The following is a 24,303-nucleotide window of genomic DNA, read 5'->3' as shown; positions in this document are numbered from 1 at the left end:
GTAAAGAGCTATTGGTAGGATTACGTTGTCAAATATTTTGGTCCAAAATCTAATTGGGATGTTGATTTTGAATAATGTTGTTTTTATTGCGTACAATGCTCTGCTGGCAATCACTGCCATATTAAAGTTTCCCAATGTAGATAAAGTTGGAAGTTTACATACACTTACGTTGGAGTCATTAAAACTTGTTTTTCAACCACTCCACAAATGTCTTGTTAACAAACTATAGTTTTGGCAAGTCGTTTAGGACATCTACTTTGTGCATGACACAAGTCATTTTTCCAACAATTGTTTACAGACCAATTATTTCACTTCTAATTCACTGTATCACAATTCCAGTGGGTCAGAAGTTTACATACACTAAGTTGACTGGGCCTTTAAACAGCTTGGAAAATTCCAGAAAATTATGTCATGGCTTTAGAAGCTTCTGATAGGCTAATTGACATCCTTTGAGTCAATTGGACGTGTACTTGTGGATGTATTTCAAGGCCTACCTTCAAACTCAATGCCTCTTTGCTTGACATCATGGGAAAATCAAAAGAAATCAGCCAAGACCACAAGTCTGGTTCATCCTTGAGAGCAATTTCAAAATGCCTGATGGTACCACGTTCAGCTGTACAAACAATAGTACGCAAGTATAAACACCATGGGACCACGCAGCCGTCATACTGCTCAGGACGAAGACACGTTCTGTCTCCTAGAGATGAACATACTTTGGTGCGAAAAGTGCAAATCAATCCCAGAACAACAGCAAAGGGTCTACATATATATATATATATATATATATATATACACACACACACACACACCTATTCTGAAAGGCCCCAGAGTCTGCAACACCACTAAGCAAGGGGCACCAACAAGCAAGCGGCACCATGAAGACCAAGGAGCTCTCCAAACAGATCAGGGTTGGGTAATAAAAAAATATCCGAAACCTTGAACATCCCACGGAGCACCATTAAATCCATTATTAAAAAATAGAAGAAATATGGCATCATAACAAACCTGCCAAGAGAGGGCCGCCCACCAAAACCCACAGACCAGGCAAGGAGGGCATTAATCAGAGGCAACAATGAGAACAAAGATAACCCTGAAGGAGCTGCAAAGCTCCACAGCGGAGATTGGAGTATCTGTCCATAGGACCACTTTAAGCCGTACACTCCACAGAGCTGGGCTTTACAGAAGAGTGGCCAGAAAAAAACTTTGTTTAAAGAAAAAAATAAGCAATCACATTTAGTGTTTGCCAAAAGGCATGTGGGAGATTCCCCAAACATATGGAAGAAGGTGGTCTGCTCAGATGAGACTAAAATTGACCTTTTTGGCCATTAAGGAAAACGCTATGTCTGGCGCAAATCCAACACCTCCCATCACCCAGAGAACACCACCCCCACAATGAAGCATGGTGGTGGCAGCATCAAGCTGGGGGGGATGTTTTTTATCAGCAGGGAAACTGTTCAGAATTGAAGGAATGATGGATTGCGCTAAATACAGTGAAATTCTTGAGGTAAACCTGTTTCAGAGATTTGAGACTGGGACAGAGGTTCACCTTCCAGCAGGACAATGACCCTAAACATACTGCTAAAGCAACACTCAATTGGTTTAAGGGGAAACATGTAAATGTTTTGGAATGGCCTAGTCAAAGCCCAGACCTCAATCCAATTGAGAATCTGTGGTATGACTTTAAGATTGCTGTACACCAGCGGAACCCATCCAACTTGAAGGAGCTGGAACAGTTTTGCCTTGAAGAATGAGCAAAAATACCAGTGACTTGCAGCTGTAATTGCTACAAAAAGTGTCTTTACAAAGTATTGACTTTGTGGGGGAGGTGAATAGTTATGCATGCTCAAGTTTTCTGTGTTTGTCTTGTTTGTTTCACAATAAATAAATAAAATTGCATTTTCAAAGTGGTAGGCATGTTATGTAAATCAAATTATACAAAAACTCCAGGTTGTAAGGCAACAAAATAGGAAAAATGCCAAGGGGGGTGAATACTTTCGCAAGCCACTGTATATGGTCAGTAGTACAATGGCCAATTTGAAATTTACTTATTACATTTTTTCCTTGAAGAAAAGTTTGGATTCTTTAATTGAAAATGCTACAGAAAACCTTTCCCATGTTGCTGTTTATGCAAATTCCCCTGTAATTATTGGGGTCTGATTTGTCTCCACTTTTGTGGTTAGGGGAGATGAGCCCCTGGCTCCAGACATCAGGAAAGCAGACAGAAGTTAGTACCATGTTGAACAATTTAAGCGCAGCATTTTGCGACACAGGTGTGCTGTTTTTCAGCATTTAATTTCTGATGTTATCTAGACCACAAGCCTTTGGTTTTTATAGATTTTAGCTTTTCATTTAGTTCTTGTTTGGTTATTGGGTAATCTAATGGATTTTGGTAGTTTTTTTAATGACTTATTGGTGTAATTCAATTTCTTGCATGTATACTGTTTCAAAGTATTTATAGTGTAGCTCTGGGTTGTTTTGCTGCTTATGTTTTTTCATTTGACATTTGCCTTAGATGTTTTGTCATTGTTTAAACATTCGTTATCAAACCATTTTTCTAGTTTTTTGTTTCTGATGTTGCATTTCTTTGGTTTTCTCAAATTTGCTTTTGATGCTGCTTTTTGGAATATGCAATTGATGTTTCGAGTAGGTGAAGACCTGTATAGAGTTAATTTCATTTGAGTTGAATGTTTCAATGAATTTCTCTGAACTTTTTGGAGCGCATCTGTACGATTGGTTCATTTTGTAGAGTTTGTTGGGCAGTTTTTTTAATGAGTATTGGTGGTTAATTTCTTCAGAAACACGTTAATCTGACTGTGACCTGACAATGGTGGCTGTGGTCTGACAGTGAATGCACTAATGGAGGAAGGGTCCATGTGATGGCATAATCGACTACTCTTATCCCAAGAGCTAAGCAGTAAGTAAACCGACCTAAAGATTCCCATCTGATTCTACCATAAAGTGTAACCAATTTGAAATGGCTAGCTAGTTAGCAGTGGTGCGCGCTAATGGCGTTTCGATCGGTGGCGTCACTCGCTCTGAGACCTTGAAGTAGTGGTTCCGCTTGCTCTGCAAGGGCTGCGGCTTTTGTGTAGCGATGGGTAACGATGCTTCGTGGGTGACTGTTGTTGGTGTGTGCAGAGGGTCCCTGGTTCGATCCCCGGTAGGACTAAAGTTAAACTGTTACACAAGCATGTACAGGCCTAAGGTTCGATAGAGATGCACTAACTCCTTCCCATTTTTATTCAGTATTCGGTCAGGACTGTATCTCATTATTTATAATGAGGGGAGGGGTTTCCAAATATATGCGGTGGTTACCACCCGCAGCAGTGTAGTCAGGCTGAGAACCTGTTCTCACATTGTAATCTCCACAAATAAGCACTCTGTCTGAAATTGAATGATTTCTGTATGGAGATTGTCAAAACATTTATCAACATAATATGATGAATCGGAAGGAGCATAAACTGCACATATGTATACATCATTGTCACAATAGATTGTACTTTTGTTAAGTTTTAGCCAAGTGTGGTTAGTACCTTTCTTAAAATTACATTTAGTGCCAAGTCCTGCTTATGCCAAATGATGATTCCACGTGAGTCCTGGCCCCGTTTAACATTACTATGTTTGATTGATGGTAGTAAACCTCTATAGCCTTGAGGGACACTGAATATCAATGTCTCCACGACACTATGTTTCCAGTAGGATTATGATGTCCTGTCCCTTGCTGTTTTTAAAGCTTTATTTTGGTGTATTGCACTTGTGTTCCGCTAGCGGATCGTCTAGCCGTAACAGGTTTTAAGGAGAAGTGTATCTATATTTCCATGTCTAAAATTTTTATTTTCATCAACATTTCTAATGAGTATTTCTGTGAATACATGTGGCTCTCTGCACAAGGAGGGTACAAGGAGGGGTTTCCAAATATATGCAGTGGTTACCTCCCGCAGCAGTGTAGTGTAGTCAGTGTAGTGTAGTCAGGCTCAGAACCCGTTCATTGTAATCTCCACAAATAAGTACTCTGCCTGAAATTGAATGATTTCTGTATGGAGATTGTCAAAAAATGTATCATCATGATATGATGAATCTGAAGGAGCATAAGCTGCACATATGTATACATCATTGTCACAATAGATTGTACCTTTGATAAGTTTTAGCCAAGTGTGGTTAGTACCTTTAAAAAAAATTACATTTAGTGCCAAGTCCTGCTTATGCCAAATGATGACTCCACTTGGGGCCTCTGCTGCTGGGGTGAAGTGTTTTTTTAATTATTTTTTTTACCTTTATTTAACCAGGTAAGTCAGTTAAGAACAAATTCTTATTTTCAATGACTGCCTGGGAACAGTGGGTTAACTGCCTGTTCAGAACGACAGATTTGTACCTTGTCAGCTTGGGGGTTTGAACTTTTGAACCTTCCGGTTACTAGTCCAACGCTCTAACCACTAGGCTACCCTGCCGCCCCATAAAGTGTTGCATCCTTTAGGTCCTTAGCAAAGGTTCCGAAACTGTCCTGATCAAGGTGTACATTATGGTATACAGTGCCTTCGGAAAGTATTCAGACCCCTTGGCTTTTTCCACATTTTATTACGTTACAGCCATATTCTAAAATCGATTAAATAAAACATTTGCCTCAGCAATCTACACATAATAACCCATACTGACAATGCGAAAACAGGTAGCGTCATATCCAAGCAGACTCAATGCTGTAATCGCTGCCAACGGTGCTTCAACAAAGTACTGCGTAAAGGGTCTGAACACTCACAGTGGTTCTTCCTTTAAAGGTTAAGGCGAACTGCAGCACAGTTTGTGGGGTGCTACAGAATTCTATGGCACATTATTTAAGTGTCAGCCATTGTTGTCAGAATGACGCAATTTACCACAATCTGCCACCATCTACCACAAACGGTCGCGGCATAAGCTCAAAACCTTTAAAGGAAGAAACACTGTATGTTAGCAAAAATGTATAAACCTGTTTTTGCTTTGTCATTATGTGGTATTGTTTGTAGATTTAAGGCTGTAACTTAGAAAAATGTAGAAAAAGTAAAGGGGTCTGAATACTTTCCAAAGGCATTGTAAGTGTTCGCATGTCCGAGTGGGATGGTGAGCCATTATGAGTGAGGCACAGTCCACAGTGATCGGCTTTATTTTGTCCATCAACTGTCCTGGGAAGTATTTTCTTGGTAGGAGGGTGGACACAACATATTGATTGTTGGAAACGCTCTGCCACTCTTCTCACTGCCGCAGATACATTTTCACCTTTGGCACGAATGTAATTTGTTGGGGATGTCAATCTTATTCAGAAGTTATACACCTGGTGTCAAGGGAGTAATCTTTCCTGGACCAAGAACCTCCCATTTGAATTGATAATTACTGCAGTTGTGGGTGGTTGTATGGGTGGAGCAAACTGGGAGACTGATAGGTTGACCTGTGCTGGAGCAGACTGTGCTGGAGCAGACTGTGCTGGAGCAGACTGGGAGGCTGACCTGGGCTGGAGCAGACTGGGAGGCTGGTAGGTTGATCTGAGCTGGAGCAGACTGGTAGGCTGACCTGGGCTGGAGCAGACTGAGAGGCTGGTAGGCTGACCTGGGCTGGAGCAGACTGGGAGGCTGGTAAGCTGACCTGGGCTGAAGCAGACTGTGCTGGAGCAGACTGGGAGGCTGGTAGGTTGACCTGGGCTGGAGCAGACTGGGAGGCCGGTATGTTGACCTCGGCTGGAGCAGATTGGGAGGCCGGTAGGTTGACCTGGTGCAGTGTCATCGGGTTGTGTGGTGGAGGCCATGCTGGTTATGCTGGTCTTAGGTTGTGCCTGTGTTGTACCAAGCTGGTGGACATGTTCTCTAGAGGCAGATAACATAATGACTAGCTGCTGGTTGAGGGTGTCAATGTACCTCTCTCTTTGTTGTAGCTCCTCTCTTGTTGTGCTCAGATGGTCTCTGAGGTCATCATTTGTCTGACTCAGTTTGTCCATTCTGCTTTCTAATTTAGCAAAAGATGCTCTGCTCTCCTCCCTGAACTGTTTCATCTCTTCTTTTAGTTTTTGGACAGTGTCCTCCTCTTGAAGCTTGTTCTCTCTATGACCTCTGCTTCAACTAGGGAGAAGGTGTAGTGGAAACGTTGCATAGCAGGTGTTCTTGGTGTTGTAGGCATGTCCTTGGCTCTGTCTGCTGCAGGTGAGGTAGGTAGAAGGACACAGATAGCTTCTTGCTGGGTCACAGAGGCTGTTGGGGTCTGCTTTTCTCCATCTCCCTCCTTGACTTTTTCCTCAGCTTCTGAGATGAGTTCAGCTTCTACTTTTAGGGTAGCAAACACATTCAAGCCTCCGGGCGTTTGAGAATCATTGCATTGTATCAATGCAGTTGTCCCTAGTCTCGTTAGAGAACTGTCCTTTTGTCTTTCTGTTGTTAACTAGCTATGTTTTGTCAGCTAGCTTCTTTTAGGAGAGTCCCTAACAACTTGTAAACAATCCAGCTAGCTAAGATAACTGCACAATTTTATATAAAATATACTTTTACACAAGCTCATCTTCATCGTTTGCTGCTTGTTTTGTCTCCCATTCAGTCTTGCAGTTTTCCGTTTGCTTTTTCCAATGTCCTTCACTCTAAAACCATGTACATTTCGATATTTGTAAGAGTACATTTTTTTTCCAGCAGCTGCTGCTCAATTTGGATCTCTCTCTATTATCCACCAGATCTCAATATTTTAAGTGAGAGAATGACTCAGAAACGAACTGTTGTTTCCCAGTTATAGAGCTCTCCCCTAGCTGCACAGGTAGGCAATCTACTTTTCTCTCATGTTGTGTTGAACCACAGTAACCCAGAAAAAGAACTGCTAAACCTAGGTTACTCTCTTCTGGAATTGGCAGGATACACCCATTGGAGTCAGATATTCTTCAAAAGGTCCTGATGAATGTTCAGATACCTCTTAGGTTCACAGAGAATACACTAAATACATAGCGGTGGACTACTGTGAACAGCTGAGACAGTTGTCTGTCAGTGAGTAGGTCTGTCTGTCTTTTTGGCCACATGGCCATTAGTCGTAACGCTTTAGTTCCGGTCCTGAAAGGCTGCCAATAGAGATTTGAAACCAATTACATACCTATGTACAACTGGAGCAGCTGAAAGGTAGGAAAGTCAGTCAGTCAGTGGTCTCTGTAGCCACTGGTCAGTGATTTTACTGAATGTTTCAAGAACTTCCGACGTGAGTTCCATTCTGGAACGTTCCAACATGAGAGGATCAAAATGTTCCTCTGAGCCGCTGTTAAAGCATCTGTTCTGCCCCTCCCCTTTTAATTCTGGCAGTTGACGTTTTAAACTCTCCCTGGGGAATAATCCCACAATGGACGGTGGTAATCTCAAATTGAGGACACGACAGTTTAACACAGCTAAAGCTGGCCACACACGTGAATACAGAGGAGCAATTTAAAAAGAAAAAACACAAGTAGGTTGGAGATGGTTGATTGTTGCACATCAGACCTAGATTCAAATGCTCTTGAAATGATTTCAAATACTTTATCAGTGCTTGATTGAGCTTGCCTGTTGCTACGTAACGAATAGAAAAGTCAGAAAAGTGCAAAACCCTGGCAACGTGACACTCCAGAGAGACTAAAGAAAACACTCAAATTCAACATGTCTGTTGCACATGTCAATATAATGTATATAGAAAAGCTAGAAAATATCTACATTTAGTGTATATGTATTTAAAAGTTCTTCCTAGAGATGTTTGTGGAAGCTACTGGATATCTCCCTCATGCCAACTTCTTCGTTCCCACATGGGGAGGTATTTTGGTGCAGGATAGGAAGTGAGGGTACAGAGTTACAGATGTTGCATTCCCCCGGGGCCACGTTCAGTTCCAAAATGTTCTAGAACGTTGCAGATAGAAATTCCATGAATAGAGCTGATGTGATTCCTTCTACGTCAGAAAGGCATGTTTTGTTCTACATAGCATATTTCTATCTCCATGTTCCAAAAAGTTGCATCCTGCTGAACACGGCGTGGGTGTCGAGGGAGGTATCAGGTATCGTGTCTCGACGACCAGCCGTGCATCTTCACTCTGTTCCCCTCCCTCCCTGCGCCTCCCTCTAGCATCAGAGGTGTGTTCAGTAGAGCGCGCTGTTTTTGATCATTCAGCTAGAAATATACTATGTGGAACCAACATGCCTCTCTGACATGTAGAATAAGGAATCACGTCGGCTCTATTCATGGTATTTCTATGTGGAACATTTTGCAACTGAACGTGGCCCAGTTGTCACCTCTCACCCCTGACAGCTGAGCTGGGCATCGCCCAGATTACTGTATTTGATCTACACATCAATTATAAAAAAGTGTGAATTTACTCTGTGCATTCTGTACCTTGGGTTGATGACCTGCGTGAATGAGCAGAATGTCATTGGGATCCATAGAGTATAATCCTGACAATAAAACAGCATAACATACAGTAGTCTTTTTTTTTAGGATGCCATTCATATTTTATGTTCCTGTGTTTTAGACAGTTGTCACGTCTCCTCCCGCTCCCCCTCTCTGGGGCTCGTTTTTCGCCAGTTTGGTTCATTATTACGCACACCTGCCGCCATCGTTACGCGCACCTGCGCTTCATCACCTTCCTGATTACCTCCCCTACAGTATATCTGTCGGTCCCTTTGGTTCTTCCCCCAGGCGATATTGATTCTGTTCCTGTGTTATATGTCTGTACGCTACTCGTGTTTCTTGTTTTGTTCCATGTTTCATTTATTATTAAATTCACTCCCGACTCCTAGCGTACTCGTTACAGCAGTGTATATACAGTGCCAGTCAAAAGTTTGGACACCTACTCATTCAAGGGTTTTTCTTTATTTTTTACTATTTTCTACATTGTAGAATAATAGTGACGACATCAAAACTATGAAACAACACATATGGAATAATGTAGTAAGCAAAAAAGTGTTCAACAAATCAAAATCTATTTTAGATTCTTGATAGTAGCCACACTTTGCCTTGATGACAGCTTTGCTGCCTTTAATGAGTAGGTGTGTCCAAACTTTTGACTGGTACTGCATGTCTGTGCCACTACAGCAAGTCTAGTTATTCTGTCACCATTTTGTTCTTTCTGTCCCTGAGTGCTTGAACACAGGTGAATATGTAGAAAGCCAATGAATAAATGAAGGGATATCATTATGTAATTCCTGGAAATAATTGGGTTTGGGATTTTGCATGCTTCCAGATGCCTCTCACGTAGCCTAACTCTCCTCTGGGATGTCAGCATTGGTACCTCTCTCTTGCTATGTCTGTCTGTGTGTCTCTCTCTCTCTCTCTTTATTTCATTCATGTTCACCCCTCCTCTTCTTTGATTACCCCCTCTCTCTTTCCTCTGTCTTGTTCACCCCTCACCTTTCTCTCTCTCTCTCTCTCTCGCTCTCTCTCCTTCCCATTATCTCTCGCTCTCTCTCACTCCCTTTCTCCGTGCCACCTCTAGCAGGTCGTCTCTTCTGTACGAACAAACTGTCTCACATTCACCCTCAGTTGTCGTCTTGCAAGGTCGACTCTGAAATCTCATTTACAGAGATAGGAATAGCAGGTGCACCGCAGGAGGACTCCGCTCTCGTGCGTGCGCGCGCGTGTGTGTGTGAGGCGCCGGTGTGTGTTTTGTGTCTTTGTGGTTTGTGTTCCAGAGGAGCTGTGCAGCGTTTTGCACGTGAGAGCGAACAGACAAAGCTGGCCTGGCAATCAGACGTGGGTATCAAGGATGTGTTTTGGAGACAGCAGGGGAACAGGATGCAGGAATTTGTTACCAGCGAGCTTTCCGCTGGCAATGCTGCTTCTCAGGAACGCGAAGAGTGCAGCTTTTTCCCTTTAACTGGACTGTAATTACCCTCCTCCTCTCTCTCCTTTCTTCTCCCTCTCCCTTCTTTTTCTCTGGATCTGGTATTGGGAGCCAGGATGTGAAAGAGAGGAACTACGAGAGCGGAGGCCACGTTCTAACTCATCGAGAACTGCCGCTGGAAATACATCAGTGTCCTACAAAAGAAACAACATGCTCTGAGAGATTCTCTCTCCTTTTTTCTTGTTGTCCTCCTCCTCCTCTTTTTCCCCTTTTTTCCTCCTCCTTTCCTGTGGTGAGTTTCCCCCCCCGTAGAGTCCCGGTTCCAACATGTCCTTGGCGTTCTGTGGGAACGAGAACAACTCGTTGGCGTACAACGTGGACAGCGGCGTTCTCAACAACGGCTGCTTCCTGGACGCGCTCAACGTGGTGCCGCACATCTTCCTGCTCTTCATCACCTTCCCCATCCTCTTCATCGGTGAGTGTTACCACGAGGTGAGAGCCACACGGCCTCACAACCACAAGAGCGGGAAAATATGTTGACGGACGCACGCACACGCGCGCCCAAGCATAACTGTCCTATGGTTGCTCATTACTGAGCCATTCACTCCGTTACTGGGTGCTTTATGTTGCAATGAAATTATCTGTAATCGCTGGTAATCAGTGATGGTGTCAGCATATGCTAGAGGGAGTGTACCGAGCTGTAGTTATTTAGTTTAGTTTAACTAACTATGCATTAATTCATTTTGCATAGGAATATATAGTCCACGGTACAGTTTATAATAAATGCCATTTAGCAGAAGCTTTTTATCCAAAGTGACTTACAGTCATGTGTGCATACATTTGACATATTGGTGGCCCCGGGATTTGAACCTATGATCCTGGCTTTGCAAGCGCCATCATCAACTAACAGTGTGTCCCCTATGGTCAAACCATTAACATTCTAATGGGAACATGACCCTAGGTGAAGCATGGTGGGGGTGGGAGGCTGGTTGGGACATATTCCAAGAAACCCCTCGTTGTGGGAAGCATTTTTATTTTTGACAAACAAATGTGACCTTTCTGCTGGAATTTAGACCTCGCGAGCAGGAGCTGGAACCAGAGTCTACTGTAGGGTCGGGTTGCACAACCCTGCTCGCCTGCCAGTCTGTTCCACCTGGCTACCCCCTCCAATTCCACTGGTGCCATCATCACCGTGTGACCGGCTGGCCACCTCTGCGTCATCAATGTGTGACAAGTTCACTGTGTCCCCGTCCCAGTTTTGTAATGTGCTGTGACTTTCTTCAGCTGTTATCATTCCTAGGCCCATTTTGTGTCCCTGTGACTGCTGGGGAAGTGACTCTTACGTGCTTGGCCATGTGTCATCAGTGTGTGACTGAACAAGTCTCTACGTCCCTGCGACACTGTTAGAGAGAGGCTACATTACATCTGAAATTCAACCCTATTCCTTTTACAGTGCTCCACTGGCTCTGGGAAAAAAATATGTGCATTCTAAAGATAATAGGGTGCCATGCCAGATTTACCCCGACACTACTAAGGACTGGGATAAACCCATTAGCTAGAAGGAAGATATAAGATGGAGCTAGTACAAAGCGAGAGAGAGAGAAAGATAGGTATAAATAGGAGGGGGAGCTGAGAAAGAGCTCGAACAATTCATTAATTTTTTCCTTTATTTAACTAGGCAAGTCAGTTAAGAACCAATTCTTATTTTCAATGACAGCTTAGGAACACTGGGTTAGCTGCCTGTTCAGGGGAAGAACAACAGATTTGTACCTTGTCAGCTCAGGGATTTGAACTTGCAACCTTCCGGTTACTAGTCCAACACTGTAACCACTAGGCTACCCTGCCGCCCCAAAGTGATTAACGAGAGATACTCAAGGAAATATGTCGCTGGTTTCGGAGGATTCGAGCGTTGTTAAGGACAACCAACCCAATCAACGAACCAAACGAAAACCAAGTTGGCCAAGCGGTATCAAACCAACTCCAAGCAAGAGGGCGCGCGTGGAGAGGGGGTAGAGGTTTATGGATGTTGACTTGTTGAAATCCATCAATGAAACGCTTGCCAAACTTGATATCTTGGTTATACTACAAGAAGACATCAATGCATTATGTGCCAGTCTGGAATTCAGCCAACGTCAGATTGATGACGTAAGGAAAGAGAACACGGCACTGAAAGGTTCTGTAGACTCTATTCCTGGCAAGGTGGAGGTGAAAGGTATTGTAGACTCTATTCCTGGCAAGGTGGAGGTGAAAGGTTCTGTAGACTCTATTCCTGGCAAGGTGGAGCTGAAAGGTTCTGTAGACTCTATTCCTGGCAAGGTGGAGGTGAAAGGTACTGTAGACTCTATTCCTGGCAAGGTGGAGGTGAAAGGTACTGTAGACTCTATTTGTGGCAAGGTGGAGCTGAAAGGTACTGTAGACTCTATTCCTGGCAAGGTGGAGGTGAAAGGTACTGTAGACTCTATTCATAGCAAGGTGGAGGTGAAAGGTACTGTAGACTCTATTCATAGCAAGGTGGAGGTGAAAGGTACTGTAGACTCTATTCATCGCAAGGTGGAGGTGAAAGGTAATGTAGACTCTATTCATAGCAAGGTGGAGGTGAAAGGTAATGTAGACTATTCATAGCAAGGTGGAGGTGAAAGGTACTGTAGACTCTATTCAGAGCAAGGTGGAGGTGAAAGTTACTGTAGACTCTATTCATAGCAAGGTGGAGGTGAAAGGTAATGTAGACTCTATTCATAGCAAGGTGGAGGTGAAAGGTTCTGTAGACTCTATTCATAGCAAGGTGGAGGTGAAAGGTACTGTAGACTCTTCATAGCAAGGTGGAGGTGAAAGGTACTGTAGACTCTATTCATAGCAAGGTGGAGGTGAAAGGTACTGTAGACTCTATTCATAGCAAGGTGGAGGTGAAAGGTACTGTAGACTCTATTCATAGCAAGGTGGAGGTGAAAGGTACTGTAGACTCTATTCATAGCAAGGTGGAGGTGAAAGGTACTGTAGACTCTATTCATAGCAAGGTGGAGATGGTGCAAAGGGAGAACAAACAACGTCAAATAAACCTTGCTTGATGTACAACGTCGATCAATGCGGGACAATCTAATATTCTCAGGGATACCGGAGAATGACAACAGCGGAGGCTGTGAGGACACAGTCCGAGACTTTACGTCAACTCAACTGAAACTGCCCACTGATGTCGTGCGCAATGTCTCTTTCTCCAGAGTCCATAGAATGGGCAAGGCCTCTGGGAATAGGCCACTTTCTCCAGGGTCCATAGAATGGGCAAGGCCTCTGGGAATAGGCCACTTTCTCCAGGGTCCATAGAATGGGCAAGACCTCTGGGAATAGGCCACTTTCTCCAGGGTCCATAGAATGGGCAAGGCCTCTGGGAATAGGCCACGTTCTCCAGAGTCCATAGAATGGGCAAGACCTCTGGGAATAGGCCACTTTCTCCAGGGTCCATAGAATGGGCAAGACCTCTAGGAATAGGCCTCAGGCTATTATTGCATGTTTTGAACATTTTAAGCAAAAGTAAATGGCGAGATTTTGGAATGAGTGATCACTTCCCCACGGAGATCAATGAAAGGAGAAAATAAACTATATCCCAACATGAAGGAAAAGCGTTGCCCGAATCAACGAGTCTCCACGGTGATGGATAAACTTTATAGCAACGGACAACTGTATCAGGACTCTAGAGTAACTCCATGGCTATTTTAATCCAATGTTCAAATCTGTAACAAATACATGCTCTACTGATCTTCACTTGACAAGGGAAGGGTTGCATATAGCTCAGGTTAATGTATGTAGCCTTCCTAACAAAAAACTTCAGGTTTTTAACATGGTCAACATATGTAATATTCATATTTTAGCTTTGACCGAAACACATTTTAATGCATCTGTAAATGATGGGCAAATTAACATGGATATAGTCTACTGAGAAGAGACAGGAATAGGAATGGTGCGGGTATAGCACTGTACATTCAGAATCATATACCTTTTAAGAGGAGGGATGACCTTAATGTATGTCAGATAGAGGCACTATGGGCTCAAGTACATCTGCCTCACCAGGCACCCATATTGGTAGGGTGTGTGTATAGACCACCTAGCTCTAAGGTGTCCTATCTGGGTTTGACCAGGCCACAGATAGTAACAGAGATGTATTTATCTTGTGTGGTTTTAATATAAATTGGAAGGATCATAATTCAAATATAACTCAATGAATGAGATATGCCCGAGAGCTGTGGTTTGAAACAAATGGTTAATGATACTACTAGCTCATCTACGAAGTCAGGTCACCTTTCGGCAGCCAAATCTAAACTACACATTTATTAACAGAATTATAGAACACTATGTAATTATGCAGTTAAATTAAATCATAAGAAAAAAATATATTTTACAAAAATGATTTTATTAATTGTAAAAAGGTATGGAATACAGTTAAGGGCTTCCTTGGTACATCCATCTCATCATGCCCATCTAGTGTGGAGGTTGACGGATGAACAATAACAAAACCAGCTGATATTGCCAATCATTTTCCATATATATATATTTTTTTACCAAGAACATTTATTTACTGCGCGATACTGTAAATACCCATTCTTCCAAACAAGCTATTGTCCAATGGATTGATGATCATATTATGAGTGAACAAACCTGCTATTTTCGTCTATAAATGGTGTCAGTAGATGAGGTGTTAAACCTGTTGAAGTCATTACCCAATGGTAAATCTACAGGTTAAATCTTATGGACAATTTTTTTACTTCGCTATGCTGCTCCCCAGATTGCAGCTCCATTGAAATACATATTTAATTGGTCACTGGAAAAGGGGACATTTGCAAATGTATGGAAGCATGCTAAACTGTGTCCAATCCAAGACCGCAAAGAACCCATTACTCCTGCCAATAGTCGACCAATCAGTCTACTCCCTTCCCTCAGTAAGATATTGGAGAGTATTATGAGTAGACAAATATGGGAGTATATGGAAAATAATGATCTTATCACAGCCAATCAGCATGCTTATCGCAAAAAGCATTCCACCTCCACTGCATTGGTTGACATGACTGACCAGTGGCTCAATGCTATTGATAGTAGTTGTGGGTGTACTATTTTTACATTTTAGCGCAGCATTTGATTTAGTGGATCATTACATATTTTTCTGAAGGAGGCAGCATTGAATTGGGTACAGTAATATCTAACTGACAGGAAACAGTGTACCTATATCAATGGGTCGTTTTCTTCCCTTCATGCGTTAAACTGTGGAATACCGCAGAGCAGCTGCCTTGGGCCACTTCTTTACTTAATATATACCAACGGCTTTCATTAGCCCTCATCTGAAACTCAAGCTACTATATTTGCGGATGATACTACAGTTTATACAGCAAGACAATCGTTTCAATAGGTACAGCATGCTCTACAAGTAGATCTGGGAAATATCAAGGAGTGGGTTTGTCTGAACCAACTTGTTTCGAACACCAAGAAAACCAAGGTTATGTTGGTCTGTTCCACCAGGAAATAGCCAACACAGCATGGGATACCATTAAGTATGGGGGAAGTAGAAATTGAGGAAGTGGCAGAAACCACACTACTAGGAGTGCTGCTAGACACCTGCTTAACATGGTCGCCCAAATAAATCATCTATGTAAAAAAACAAACATTTTCTATGGCATGGCATGATCGGAAGGATAGCTAAATATTTACCAGGGAAGATTTTTAAGCAAACAACCCAAACATGAATTGAGAGTCAGGTGAACTACTGTTCTGTACACCATTTAGAACGGCCAAACTCTATTCACAGCAGTATTCAGTTGGTAAGAGACAGACATTCAGTGAATACTAGGAATAGATTGTCCATGTGTTATCCAGACAGAAAAGAGAAACAGGTAAAATAACATTTAGACTTGGAGCAATAAAGAAATTTAATCATTTATCTGAGATAACCAGAAATATTTCAATATATAAATTCAAACAGTACTTTAGAACCATTTAAATATAATAAATTGGAAGTTTGTGCAGGACTATGGCAGATGAAGGAACCAATCTATAATTTCAGACTGTTAAGAGTATTTATCTGGTCAATATGTCAGTGTATTATGCCTGTTTGTTACAGTGTTATTATGTGAAAATGTGATTGTATTAGAAATTGTATTTGAATGTTTAAGGACTCGTGGAAGATTAGCTCCAAAGGACGACTAAAAGAGAAATTCCTCTTCCTCTCTCTCCCTCTCCCTCATTCATCCTCCCTGTCACCTTGAGCCTGTGGGAGAATCTCAATTGCATTTCCTTGATCCCTTTGCACCCTCTCACCTCCTCAAAACCAATTGGATGAGAAGGTCAGAGGGAAGGTGCCTAGTGACCCTGAGAGATGAATCTCCCGCTCAGCCATGGGCGTCGTAATGTTTGCAGAGCTTCAGTTACACACACAGAATACTAATGTGTGTGTGTGTGTGTGTGTGTGTGTGTGTGTGTGCGTGCATGCCAGCAGTGCTGACTAATTAACTTAACCTCCCCAACAGATATTATAATGTAATTAGTAGGGAGGTGTTGTCGGGAGCAGCAGTTGGATGCATTGCTAAGGAAACCCATAGCAATTAGATTGTTATGTCAGTTTAAGGATAAAAGCATTTGGTCAGTTAGGACCAGGCGTTGTGTTTAATCACCCAGGGGTACAGCGGAGTAAGCTGCTACGCTCCTTTTAAACGCAGATGTAACCGACCGGCGGGTACTGCCTGGCTCAAACACCACGGTAGCCAGTTGAGAGAGGTGTTAGGTTTTAGTAGCTCACTGTAATAAAAATACATACTCCAACAACACCGGTGGTCTAGATGCCTTCTGAAGCAGGTTGTTTGACCGTAACATTGGTAAATAAGATCCATTAAATGTCGGAAACATCTAGATCACCAATGTGCTGGAGTTTCTTTTTATCAAGCTGCAATTTTCTCCGTGCACCTAGCAGCGCGTAAGGTGTGTGAGTGTGCTACTTCATAATAGCTTTTAAGAGCTAACTGGAATGGTGGTGTCAGGCAAGGTACAGTAGCTTTGCTCTCTCTCTATCTAGACACGCCTAGCTGCAGGCCCCCGGAGGGTGACCCACCCCACAGTGAGGACCTTGACAGACTCGCCACTGACTCCCCTTTGATGACCTTTTAATCGAGTCCTACTCCTGTGACTCGCAGGGACAACTTTCTTGTTCGGCTCACCGTTTTTCAAGGTTGTACCGGGGAGTCAGTAGAATTGATCCTATCCGCTGTTAAGCCAAGGTCATGAATTGTAATACACCCGAAGTGGACTTTGTGTGTCCCCTCCATAGTCTCTACGGGAATCAATAGCCTGAATTGTCTTCCAGTGGAGGCTGCTGAGGGGAGCACGGCTCATAATAATGTCTGGAAAGGAGTGGCATCAGACACGTGGAACCCGTGGTTCTGATGTATTTGACACCATTCCGCTCCAGCCATTACCACAAGCCCGTCCTCCCCAATTAAGGTGCCACCAGCCTCCTGTGGTGTCTTCTTTTAGGCCGGTATTTCATCTGATCAGCGGTAGATCCACCTTATCGCACGCTTGCCAATTAAGTGTACATTTTGATTGAGCCAACATTTTGTAGTGTTTACCATGGATGAGGTCTACGCGAACTATGAAACATTGACCTTTAGGATGTGCATAGCTGAAAGAGCTGGATCGGATTGAATCCCGGCCATAGACAAGTAAAATGTATAATATTATTGCGGATGCTTAGTTGGGAATTGACTCTCACCGGCCCAACAGATCAGATAAATGTCACGAAGCTAATATCCTGTTTCCTGTTTCCTGTGTCATTGTTGTGTTTGCTGTGTTCTGAAAGGCTGGGGCAGCCAGAGCTCCAAGGTGCACATCCACCACAGCACCTGGCTGCACTTCCCTGGTCACAACCTGCGCTGGCTCCTCACCTTCGTCCTCCTCTTCGTCCTGGTCTGTGAGATCGCAGAGGGCGTCGTCTCCGATGGGTGAGTCCGTTCCGCCTGCCCTTCCGCTGGAATCACGCCCCATGTTTGACATCACCGACTCCCCAGGACATTGCAACGACCGTACACCTCCATAACATTGAACACGAGTGGATCTTTAGCAAAGCTAGCAGTGTCATTAGACTTCTCAACTCCTCTGCTCCTCTCAATGACTGCTTCTGCTGTAGACTGTACTCTTTTCATAACTGTCCCCGCTCCCCCCCACCTAGGTCACTAGGTTCTCTTCCTCCTCTGCACTTCTAGCCTTACCTACTTTTATGGCAGCACTGTCAACTTTCTCCATTTAGTCTTCAACTTATCGGTCTCCCCCTCTTCTCACTCCACAATCCAATAGTGTGTGATTCACAAATGTAGGTCATAGGTTAAATAATTACAGGAAATCAATCGGAGCCTTTGCATTCCCTTGCCTCTGTCTCTCTCTCACTTTCACTCTTTCTCTCGCTCTGTCTCTCTCTCTCTCTCACTTTCACTCTTTCTCTCGCTCTGTCTCTCTCTCTCTCTCACTTTCACTCTTTCTCTCGCTCTGTCTCTCTCTCTCTCACGTTCACTCTTTCTCTCGCTCTGTCTCTCTCTCTCTCTCACTTTCACTCTTTCTCTCGCTCTGTCTTTCTCTCTCTCATCTTGTCTTGTGTGTCTCTCTTTCTCTTTCTCTCTCTCTCTGGCTTTTACCTCTTCGCTTTCTCTTCTGTCCTTGTATGTTCTCCTCTCACGTTGATTGCCCACGCGTGTCCCCTATAGTCCCCTACACATGATTACTGTAGTATTGCCTGTCTGCGCTGAGAGCTTCTCCTATGCGTTTGTGAATTGATTGGAAGATCTCTCCTCCTGCACTTTCGCCCTAGAATACCATTCACTATAGCACAATGTCGTCTTGCAGCTTTTATACGGCATTGAGTGTGTGTATAGAATGATTTTAACTTATCCAATTGGGGTGTGTGTGTGTGTGTGTGTGTGCAGCTGTGCATGTGTGTGTGCATTAAAACCCTTCTGTCCTGTGTGTGTTCTCCCAGGTTCACCCAGTCCCTCCACCTGCACCTGTACATGCCTGCAGGCCTGGCCTTCATGGCGGGGATCACCTCCATCATCTACTACCACAACATTGAGACCTCCAACTTCCCCAAGCTACTGCTAGGTAAAGGCTCCTTCATAGTTTTCCAAGCACTTTAACAGAGTGTGTGTGTATGCATACTCTGTGTTTGTGTGTGCGCTTCCGTACCGTGCAAATGATGCCAGAATGCCCACACCACTTCAATGCACAGCTCACCTCGCTCTAGTGTTAAACATCCAAGCCTCCAAACTTCAACTGCTGAAGTCTGTCTCCCTGTAGCGCAAAGATGCCTCTAGCTGTAGAAGATGTCCCCAATTACTGTTACGTGTGAGAGCAACCTCTTGCTAGGCTTTACTGAATGGTGGATAACCATGACTCACTTGCAGGCTTGCTGGCCCCTAGGGTCTTCTAAGCCCAAATCAATACAATTCAAATGTAAGGAAGTATTTTGTACAGCATTGCGGTTTTGTCTAAACCACAGGCATTAATAATGTCATGTTAAACCCAGATGCATGGTTAATTTATATTCAGATGAGATGGCTTTTTGCTCTAGAGCAGGGGTATTCAACTCTTACCCTACGAGGTCCGGAGCCTGCTGGTTTTCTGTTCTACCTGTTAATTAATTGCACACACCTGGTGTCCCAGGTCTAAATCAGTCCCTGATTACAGGGGAACAAGTTTCAAAATGCAGTGGAGCTGGTTTCCAGGGTCAGAGTTGAGTTTGAGGACTGTAAAGGTTGTAGGCAATTATCATTAAAGTGTAATTGCGTTATTCTGATTGGATGGATATCAATTCTACTGCAGTTCGAGGCAGAAACCCAAGTAATAGAATATTCAATGTGTGTCCATCAAGCAGGAGTCAGAGATCTGCTTTGTGTAATGATTCTAGTCTTGTGTATTCCATACCGATATTAGGTTGAAAGGGGTTAGTTAAAAGAAATATATACTTTGTACTGTAGTTATCCTCATAAATCAGTTAGATTAAATAAGGCCATAAAATTCCATTTAATGTTGAACATATTGTTGTTGTTTTTTAAAGTGAGGCGAGCGAGTTAAAAAAATTCAATATCGACCTTGGTTCACTAATCAAAAGATGTTTTCCTCATGGGGAGGTTAAAATAGGTGTAGTTCGTCCATAACTCAAAATGAAGTTGTTGTGTCTCTTTACTGGAAGCGAATGAGGACATTATGTGACTATAATCTTGCATTTTTTTCAGTACAACTTAAAAAAAAAAAAAAGTGAAGAGGTGCTACTTAATTACATTTTAAGTAGTGATACAAATGTCAGCTGAGAATATTAAGATTGTAAAGAAGGATGCTTTCATGACATGGTACTGATGAGATTCTGCACAGCAAATTCTCCAGGGTTAAACAGTTTCAAATTGAACACTGATCCAGCATCTACACACATATTTAGGGACTACCCACCAAAATCTATGCGTTTCACATAAAAATGCAGGCTTCTGGTTCTGCTTCAATATTCGAATACCTTACTTCCTTTTTTATGTGCTCAAAAAGCATGACATTTGAAAATTCTAATTAAGTGATAATGCCCAAGAAGCCGGTGTTTGGACGATATATTGGTACAGGTATTGTTAGGCCCGAGATGAAGTGGAGGGACAGCATACCAGCCACAAAATGTGCTGGGGGAAAACATTTGTGCAAGGCCTGTTCTGACTAGAGATGAGCAATGTCTTCATACTTTATCTTGGGAAACTCTAGGGAAGTGCTTGTCCAGCTCAGTAAAGCCTCAAACATAAATGATCCGCAACAGTGAGAACATTCTGACATCGTGCGCATGAAACAACTGGCGCAGGGGTGCCGGTTAGAGATATTTGGAACTCACGAGTGAAAAGGTTCACATTAAGCAGCTTGTTGTGCTTTGAGGTGTAATGGATCATGATGAACGGATATCAAAACCGTCTGGCAAGTTGACGGTGAAAGATGAGACCAGCCATTCCCACCACCGACAAAGTCATACGCACAACATTGTGAAGAAAATCTAGTTGTTTCGACTAAATATTATTAAGTAACTTATTAAGTAAATACTTATTTTCCACCATAATTTGCAAATAAATTCATAAAAAATCCTACAATGTGATTTTCTGGATTTTTTTCCTTTATTTTGTCTGTCATAGTTGAAGTGTACCTATGATGAAAATTACAGGCCTCTCTCATCTTTTTAATTGGGAGAACTTGCACAATTGGTGGCTGACTAAATACTTTTTTGCCCCACTGTATATACGTATGTGAATGTTGTGTATAGACAGTATGGACAGCATGTGAAAAGAACAGGTGTGTGTATAGCGGTAGTTACAGTATGCAGGATAAACCAAGACTAGAATACATTATATACATATCAAGTGGGTAATACAGTATGTAAGCACCATTACAGTGTTCATTGACCATGTTCTGGACATAAGGGCAGCGGTCTCTAAGGTGTGAAGGTAAAGTACCGGGACTGCAAATACTCAGCTTCCGGACCTGGGTCTTGCAATCGAAATAATACAGTGGGGCAAAAATTTAGTCAGCCACTAATTTTTTTTCCCTAGCCGGCTAGTAACAGTGTCTGGGCTTCAGGGGCAGGGTACTGGGCGGAAGTCGGCTTAGTGGTGACTGTTTAACAGTCTGATGGCCTGGAAATAGAAGCTGTTTGTTTCTCAGTCTCTCGGTCCCAGCGTTGATACATCTGTACCATCTCCGCTTTCTAGATGGTAGCGAGGTCATAGAGACATGGTTTTTCATCTGTATCGTCTCCGCTTTCTAGATGGTAGCGAGGTCATAGAGACATGGTTTTTCATCTGTACCGTCTCCGCTTTCTAGATGGTAGCGAGGTCATAGAGACATGGTTTTTCATCTGTACCATCTCCGCTTTCTAGATGGTAGCGAGGTCATAGAGACATGGTTTTTCATCTGTACCATCTCCGCTTTCTAGATGGTAGCGAGGTCATAGAGACATGGTTTTTGCAGTAATATATTTTTGTCCACTGTAGCTTTCATTAAGTGAGATTCTAAGTGAATACTTTATCATAAAAATGTAATTCTTCAACACAATACAAGTAGTTAATAAAGCCTTATTTTGAGGGCCTAGTTTTACCCTAATGCAGTGGCCTGAATCTCATGGTTTTCAGGCCTGCAAGTCACATTATGATGGCTTGCAAAGTGATGTGTAATTCCTATTGGAATCCAGCCAGAGTGGGGATATTCACAGTATGATGGCTTGCGAAGTGAGGTGTAATTCCTATTGGAATCCAGCCAGAGTGGGGATATTCAACATTTTAAATGTTTATTCACCCGCAACCTGAATTCAGGCTGACTGCTGGGATGGGAGACAAAGATATGAGACAAGAAACCAACCATTTTAGAAACCGGTGTAGTAAGTCCAAAGAGCAGATTGGATTAGTTTAGAAAAATGTTATTTATATTTGAGTAGGATAAGATTAATCAATCAATCAATGTACATGCAAAACCATAGATATGGTTTAACTCTGGTTAAGACCAACACTTGGGTTCTTTAACAACAATGTTACACTGACATATCAACACTCGGTTACACTTTATTGTGTGGTAATTACCAAATAAATATTTTTGTTGCATCATCGAGACATCGTCAAGCATCAACACTAATGTCTTCTGATTGTTATAATTTGATAGCCAATATTCTTTATAGAGGATCTATAAAATCCTATCAATAAATGCCATGTCCCAGCTCAGTCCATTGCCCTATGAGCAGAAGACATTGAAAAGAATACGTCTTTTTTTGGTTGAAATGATGTATTTTCAATGTCTTGTGCTCACTAGGTGGTCTTTGTCGTTTCACGGTTCTCTCATCGTCAATGTTGACTTCTTTCATCATCCCCTCAGTTGCCATGTTCCTCCTCTTCGTCTGATCACATACTTCTCTTCTCCTCCTCCTCCTGCGTCATTAACTCATCCGCGTTCTGCCCATGTTCGTTCACTCTTCCTCCAGTTCCCTCGTTCACATCAGTGCTTGAGCCTCAACCTCGATGCGTTGCCAATCGGTGTTAGTCGAGGGAGTGACCCCACAGGCGCTATTTCTCGGACAGACTTTAATCTCTGATTACAGCTGGGGCTGGAGGGATGGATAGCCATAGACATGGAGAACATAGAAGAGATATGCTCGTATGGCCATATGTCAAACGCCGTTATCCATTCTCTCTTCTTATGGGATCTTTTTAAATGTTCAGTGAATAAGGCCTTTGTGGGACTCTAATCAGTAGTACTCACTCTTCACTTTCCTTCACAACCATCCTTCCATCGATCACCTTTTCCATAGGCTTCTTATTGACTCTGCCTTCCATTAGAGATTTACAGTACAACTGCAGGCCTGACAAATACTGTAAGTCATTGACCTTCAAAACAGCCACAACAAACACACTGAAAGGACTTACACTGAGTGTACGAAACATTAAAAGAACACCTTCCTAATATTGTTGCACCCCCCCTATAGAAAGGACTTATATTGTTGATTCGTTGACTGTGACTCACCATGGCAACCTGCTACAACAGGATCTGAATCGACCACCGTTTTCAATACTGAGTCCCTTCTTTTCACTCTGTTTCTATGGATATTGAGCTTAACAACCATGGACATACATCACTAAACAACTGGAAAGTCTAGGCGAGAGAGAGAAGGAGGGGAGGGAAGGGAGGGAGGGAGAAAGAAAGGGAGGAGAAGAGAGCAAGGAGGGAGGGAGGGAGCGGGTGGAGGGGAAGGGGAGAGAACAGGAGTTAGTGTTTGAGATGCAGGCCACGTTTCTGTTATGAACATCTGCGGACTTCACGGGGGAGGAAAAAGACCCCAAATCCCAGAATGTTCAGCATACTCCTACGAGACTCTGTTACCATGGTTTCTCTCCTATAAAACATCTAAAAAAGGTGTGAAAAATGACATCGGTCACGTTGTTTCGGATGTGTCTTGGGGATTTATAATGGATGGCATCCGTGAGTGGGTAGTCTTTCCAACAGGTAGGCACAGTCAATCTGACAGTTCCAGTACAGCTCTTCATTCTCCATTGTCACTTGAGTTTTAAACACGAGCAGTTCTGTCAGAAGTGCCATGACACAAAATGTAAACAAAACTGACACAAGCAGAGGAAATATGGGGGGGGGGGGGAAATGAATTAGAAAATGTATATGATATGGATTCTAAATAATATGTATGATATTCACTTTGTAGATATACAGTTCACTCCTTATGCAGTGTGTACAGTTCACTCCTTATGCAGTGTGTACAGTTCACTCCTTATGCAGTGTGTACAGTTCACTCCTTATGCAGTGTGTACAGTTCACTCCTTATGCAGTGTGTACAGTTCACTCCTTATGCAGTGTGTACAGTTCACTCCTTATGCAGTGTGTACAGTTCACTCCTTATGCAGTGTGTACAGTTCACTCCTTATGCAGTGTGTACAGTTCACTCCTTATGCAGTGTGTACAGTTCACTCCTTATGCAGTGT

General features: G+C 42.8%; 1 protein-coding gene across 1 annotated transcript in view; it reads left to right on the top strand.

Annotated features, from left to right (window-relative positions):
* The window catches only part of LOC115134487 (ATP-binding cassette, sub-family C (CFTR/MRP), member 8), a 136,563-nt gene that overhangs the window by 6,640 nt on the left and 105,620 nt on the right, over nucleotides 1–24,303 (top strand). Inside the window, 3 exon segments of the mRNA XM_065022678.1 lie at nucleotides 9,903–10,262; nucleotides 17,619–17,760; nucleotides 18,789–18,910. Coding sequence (XP_064878750.1) covers nucleotides 10,115–10,262; nucleotides 17,619–17,760; nucleotides 18,789–18,910 — 412 coding nt within the window. The 5' untranslated portion in view covers nucleotides 9,903–10,114.

This window comes from Oncorhynchus nerka, linkage group LG9a, assembly GCF_034236695.1.
Source record: "Oncorhynchus nerka isolate Pitt River linkage group LG9a, Oner_Uvic_2.0, whole genome shotgun sequence".
In the NCBI taxonomy this organism is placed as follows: domain Eukaryota; kingdom Metazoa; phylum Chordata; class Actinopteri; order Salmoniformes; family Salmonidae; genus Oncorhynchus; species Oncorhynchus nerka.
The sequence above is the reverse complement of the archived record's forward strand: the minus strand, read 5'-3'. Positions and strand labels throughout refer to the sequence as shown.